Here is a 6,000-nt window from a genome sequence, read left to right on the forward strand (position 1 = left end):
ATGAATCGCAGAATTTGCTCGTATCTCCCCCTGGACATGGAGGCAGAGTACATGCGCATATGGTGAACTGGGCTAGTGGACCAATATAGCCGCAATTCACTCTGTTTAGTTATGCCCATGTGGAGGGAAAGGCCCAGAAAGATCTTAAATTCGGAAACCGTTATAGGTTTCCAGCCGAATTGTCTGGCAAGGTGTGAATTTGGGTTGGCGGCGATGAACTGTTGTGCATACAAATTTGATTGATCCACAATCGATCTGTAAAGATCTTCCGTGAAGAACAGCTCATAAAAGTTTAGGGGCGTAAAACCAGCTGTCTCCACGTGGATTCCAGGTTGGGCGGTGAATGGGGGAAGTACTGGCGCTGTAGTATCGGTGGGTTGCCAATTAGGATATGCCAGCGCATCAGGGAGGGCACTATGGGCTCTACGGGCCTGTCTACGAATACGCGGTGGCTGCGGGCCACTACTTGTGCTAGCCACCGCACCAGCTTCAACTGCACTTAGGGGACTCGCCACGTCACCAGGTCTTAATGCAGTGCTGGTTGTACTAGGTCCAGGTTGTACTAGGCCGCTGGCGCTTGCCAGGTCGCCAGAAAAATGAGCGGCACTAGTACCCACACTCTGCTCCATACGAGCACCCTGCGATTCCTGCATCTCAACAACTTCAGAATGGGGTCGGGTACGCCTGGGTCTAACAGGGACCCATCTGTCGTCGGAGCTATCTGTCAGGGAGCCGCTGCCGTCATCAGGTTCATATACTGACACTAATTCGGTCATTGTAGCTTCCCCTTCGCTATCAGATGACTCGGTCAGCATATAACTGAGAAGCTCTTCATCCCTGTACGAACGTTTGGTCATTTTGGCAACTAAATTTACTCGTACAGTGATGCGACTCACAGGTAATAAAAGCACCTGGTTGTCGAAGATTATTTCAAGCGCTACAAAAAAAACTGCTAATGCTAGCAGGGATCAGGCCTGACTCTGCTAACACAGCGGTTTTGTGTCTTGTGTTTTTTTGCAAGTGACAGTAATCTATTGATTACTACACTTGCCTGGGTGAAAGGGTTAAACGCAGGTGCTGGCCGGAATCAGTACTGATCGTGCAAACACCGCGTTTTGGGAACCCTAAACTATGGGGGCGCTAGTATAGTTCTGATCAGATATTGATCTGTTCAAACACTATACTAGAAAGGGAAGTGTAGGTGCGTGCGTGCGTGCGTGCGTGCGTGTGTGGCAATCAAGGGGTTACTTCTAAACTATGCGCTGGGGATCTGGGGGGGGTGGCGGGGACCCTAAACCTCCTTTGGGAAAGAAACTAGCTAGCTAGCGCAACCTCAAGTCACAATGACACCAATACAAAATACAGTAAAAACAGTATATTATGTGTGTATTAGTGCTAATGTGACAGAGGGTGTAGGGGTTAACGGGATGTGATCAGGGGGGGATCAGGGGTTTAAATCTTTATTGGAAGGGGCTGGCGGGTATCCTAAGGATAAAAGGAACGGTGGCAAGCGCTAAACCTGGTCACAAGTCACACTTATACAGGTATATAGAAAATGCTATATACTGTATACAGTGTGTGTTATGGCAGGGGGTGTAGGGGTGATCAGGGGGGGATCAGGGGATTAAATCTTTATTGGGCGGGTGGCGGGGACCCTAAACCTCCTTGGGACACAAACTTAGTCGCCTGCGCTAATTCTGATCACAATCACACTAATACAAAAATACAAAAACACTGTATATTACGTTTGTATTAGTGCTGATGTGACAGAGGGTGTAGGGGTTAACTAGCGGTGATCAGGAGGGGATCAGGGGGGATCAGGGGCTTAAATCTTTATTAGGGGGGGGTGGTGGGTAATTCAAGTGGAAAAAGGGGGGTCGCAAGCGCTAGACCTGACCACAAATCACACTTATACGGGTATATAGCAAAATGCTATATACTGTATACGGTGTGTGTTATGGCAGGGGGTGTAGGGGTGATCAGGGGGGGGTCAGGGGCTTAAATCTTTATTGGGCGGGTGGCGGGGACCCTAAACCTTCTTGGGACAGAAACTTAGTCGCCTGCGCTAATTCTGATCACAATCACACTAATACAAAAATACAATAACACCGTATATTGCGTTTGTATTAGTGCTGATGTGACAGAGGGTGTAGGGGTTAACTAGCGGTGATCAGGGGGGGGTCAGGGGAGATCAGGGGCTCAAATCTTTATTAGGGGGGGGTGGGGGGTAATTCAAGTGGAAAAGGGGGGGTCGCAAGTGTTACACCTGTTCACAAATCACACTTATACAGGTATATAGGTATATGCTATATGCTGTATATAGTGTGTGTTGTGTCAGGTGCTGTAGGGGTTAATCGGGGGGGCGATCGGGGGTGAAATGTGCCTATCTAACTGTGTGTGGGTGTGCTTGGTGCAGTACTCACAGTAAGATGTGCTCTCCTCTCACGCTGGATCCAAAAAGACCGTTGTGGGGGGAGGGCACATCTCCTCTAAGCCTGTGTTTACATTTCACAGGCTTAGAGGGAGATCTGATTGGGCAGGACCGATCAACAGGTCCAGACCAAAAATGATTGGCCTGGACCTGATGACTGATCGGTTCTGAACCCAATCGAGCCATCGGTGTCGGCGGGCACGCGCGGGAGCGCGCACAGGACCGGCAGGAAGTAGCGACGTAGACCTACGTCACTCTGCCTGGCCGGGGCCGACTGCCGCAGTAAATATACTGTGCGCAGTCGGCAAGTGGTTAAACCGCTGTATGGTCTTGGCCACCATGCTGTTGCTCAGTTTCCAGGTCTTGGCTATATATTTATAGCCTAGGCCATCTTTATGTAGAGCAACAATTCTTTTTTTTTTTCAGATCCTCAGAGTTCTTTGCCATAAGGTGGCATGTTGAACTTCCGGTGTACCAGAAAGAGAGTGAGAGCGATAACACCAAATTTAAGACACCTGCTCCCCATTCAAACCTGAGGCCTTGTAACACTAACAAGTCGCATGACATCGGGGAGGGAAAATGGCCAATTTTGCCCAATTCTGACATTTTCACTTAGGGGTGTACTCACTTTTGTTGCCAGCTGTTTAGACATTAATGGCTGTGTTGAGTTATTTTGAGGGGACAGCAAATTTACACTGTTATACAAGCTGTACACTCACTACTTTACATTGTAGCAAAGTGTAATTTCAGTGTAACTTCAAAGTTGTCACGTGAAAAGATATATTAAAACATTTACAAAAATGTGAGGGGTGTACTCACTTTTTTGAGATACTGTATGTCACATTTTTTAATTACACAGTTTACTCATGTTCACTTTGTGTCACAAAGTTGGAAGTATTAGAATCAGAAGGAAGTTTCCTAGTCTTGGGTGCCTTGGGCAAAGCAACAGTTTTGGCCTTTGTTTTTTTGTTTTTTTTAACACGTTTCTATGTCTTGCAGGCAGCAATTCGTAAAGAACTGAATGACTTCAAGAGCTCAGAAATGGCTGTTCATGAAGAGAGCAGACACTACACAAGGTGAGTCCTTTCTTGAGCCCACAGTTATTCTTTTTTAGTCAATATCTGTGCAGTACAACTTACCATATTTCTTCTCCAGGTTCCATCGACCCTAATCACTTTGCCTTAAGACTAGAGAACTTTTAAGGTCCAGAAGCACTTACCTGCATCCCCACGAGTTGTGCCAATCACAAGCCTGCCCTTCCGCTGATGTACCTCATTCCTGCACCTGCAGTGGTTTTGAAGATATCAGAGAGTGGTTCCACGTGTTTTGTATTTTTTATTACAACGTTTTATTTCCCCAGTAGGATGGGCTCTATAAATGTAGTTAGAACACTGTACACCCCAATTGGTGCTAAACTGCTAACCTTTTTCAGCATTCATCATTTCCTCGAAGGCCTTCTTCTTTAGTGTCTTATAAGCTTACAGTGCCTTAATGCAGTTGTTCAAGAATCTAGGGCTGGCCCTATCTTTTTTTTTTTTTTTTTTTTTTTTAATATGGTTTCTTTGGCTGTATTTTTGAATCAGGTGGACCCCTACTATGCTCTTTCTAACCATGAAAGGTCTTGGCTACCTGTATATATGCAGGTCTTCCATAGTTTCAAGGTATCTCTCAGGGATTGGCAGTATGTAGTCATTTTTGATTTCAGTTCTATTTGTTTTTGTTGAGTGACTATTGTTCAAAATATGGCTGCTGATCATAGCATCTACTCATATCACTGACTATAAAGTGTTAGCCCACCTAAAGCGAATATTCTAGTTTTTGTAGATAGTTTTTCTCTTTGGCTTTAGTGACAAGGTCTTTGCTTGAGTTCCCAGGCCAGGACACCTTTCATGACATTTAGGAGGGGGTTCCAGTCACCCTGTTGGATAGAAGTGGGAACATCTAAAATCGGGGCCAGGCACACCAAAGAATTTGTATTAGGTGGAAGCAAAGCCATGAACTACATAGGGGGGGGGGGGAGTCTTCCTACTGGACTTCTCAAGAGGTCTCAGAAGCCAGCAGGTGAATATTCCTACTTGACTATGCCTATGATTGAAATAACACATTGGGGGTGAATGACCCTTTGAATATTTTTAAGAGGTCCTCATTGTACCATGGTCCTAAACTTAATCACAACACACTGAGCCAGTATTTCCATAATGTGTAAGGTTTGTATTGTCTGAAATGGGGTTTTATTTTTAGTTTCAATGTGGTCCCTTGATCCAGGCCACTCTCTCTGTTGTAGCTGAAGAGGTGAGCCTCTCCCTGTTAGGCTTGGGATGTGGTCAGTCTCCATGCTCATTTATTAAAGCCTGTATGAGTGTTAGTATATCTGAATGGACTACATAAGTCCAAAAAATCTCTGTTATCATGAATGTCATTGCCTGTAAACCGTTTTTAGGGTGAGGAAAGAACAGGTTTTTAGTGTGTATTAACAGCCTGAAATCAACAGTCTATATGTTTTGAAGCAAAAAAAAATCACTTTACAAAAAATGTAACCACTTTTGTCTTACTACTTGCACATTTTTAACATCCTGCCTGACGCATACTGCTAGAGATCAGGTATTAAGAGTATCGAATAAGAAGCATAATAATTCTGAGGACTCTTATGCAAAGGTTAATGCAGATAAAACACTATGCCTTACTGTATAAACTGTTAACATGATTTTAGTTAATATTTTCTGGGAGATACTATATGTATATATATGTACCGTAAATCTATGACATTGCAAGGGAGACCCCATGACTGGAATGTTTTTTCTGAATGTGTGTATGTATATGTATATATGTGTACTTGGACTGGATCAGCATCTGTATATCAGCTTGTCTTGATCTGATTTTTAACAGTGAGAATTAAAAATATTTTAGGCAAAACATGACCATGAGAGTTTTTTTTTTATTATCATTAAAGACCTCTTCACTTATCTGTGCGTTTTTACTGATTTTGCTATCTTCTGCCTCGAAAGTATTGCAAGATGAAAAGCAATGCAAGACTGTTTGTCTCTGCCAAGTGTCTCATTAATTTACACTCCTGCCACCAACTCTGTGGAGAGACCTATAATTTTTTTTTTCCTTTGGTATTTCAACTGATGAATATGTTGTTAGCTTTGATTGTAATCCATGTGGCTGGGGCAATATAATATAATAATAATAATAATAAGGGAAAAAATTATATTTTTTTGAGTGTAATGCCCTGTACACACTATCAGATTATCTGAAGACTTTTGTCTGCAGACTTATCAAAACCATATAATATGAGGTCAAACCTAAACACTTTCAATTTGTATGCAATCCGGCAGGCCCTTGCACTACATAGAAAAGGTAAATCTGAAGACAAAAGTCTTCAGATAATCTGATAGTGTGTACGGGGCATAACTCTCTAGCTTGTCTAAAATTGGCTGCCTTTTCTTCTACCTTATTACCAGAAGTTCTCTCTGGCTAGTAATATAGTGCCTTTAAGACTTCTAACTGCGTACTTGAGAGAACACAAGCTGATCATCTGCTGTCTCAACTGTTGCGCGTGGGTATTG

At 43.5% G+C, this 6,000-nt stretch overlaps 1 protein-coding gene across 1 annotated transcript in view; it reads left to right on the forward strand.

Annotated features, from left to right (window-relative positions):
* Positions 1-5,320, forward strand: part of PHACTR4 (phosphatase and actin regulator 4) — a 107,354-nt gene extending 102,034 nt beyond the window's left edge. Inside the window, exons 11-12 of the mRNA XM_082247733.1 lie at positions 3,431-3,507; positions 3,587-5,320. Coding sequence (XP_082103859.1) covers positions 3,431-3,507; positions 3,587-3,602 — 93 coding nt within the window. The 3' untranslated portion in view covers positions 3,603-5,320. The remainder of the gene's footprint in view (positions 1-3,430; positions 3,508-3,586) is intronic.
* The last annotated feature ends 680 nt before the right edge of the window (positions 5,321-6,000 follow it).

This window comes from Pelophylax lessonae, assembly GCF_965119305.1.
Source record: "Pelophylax lessonae genome assembly, chromosome: 2".
NCBI lineage: Eukaryota > Metazoa > Chordata > Amphibia > Anura > Ranidae > Pelophylax > Pelophylax lessonae.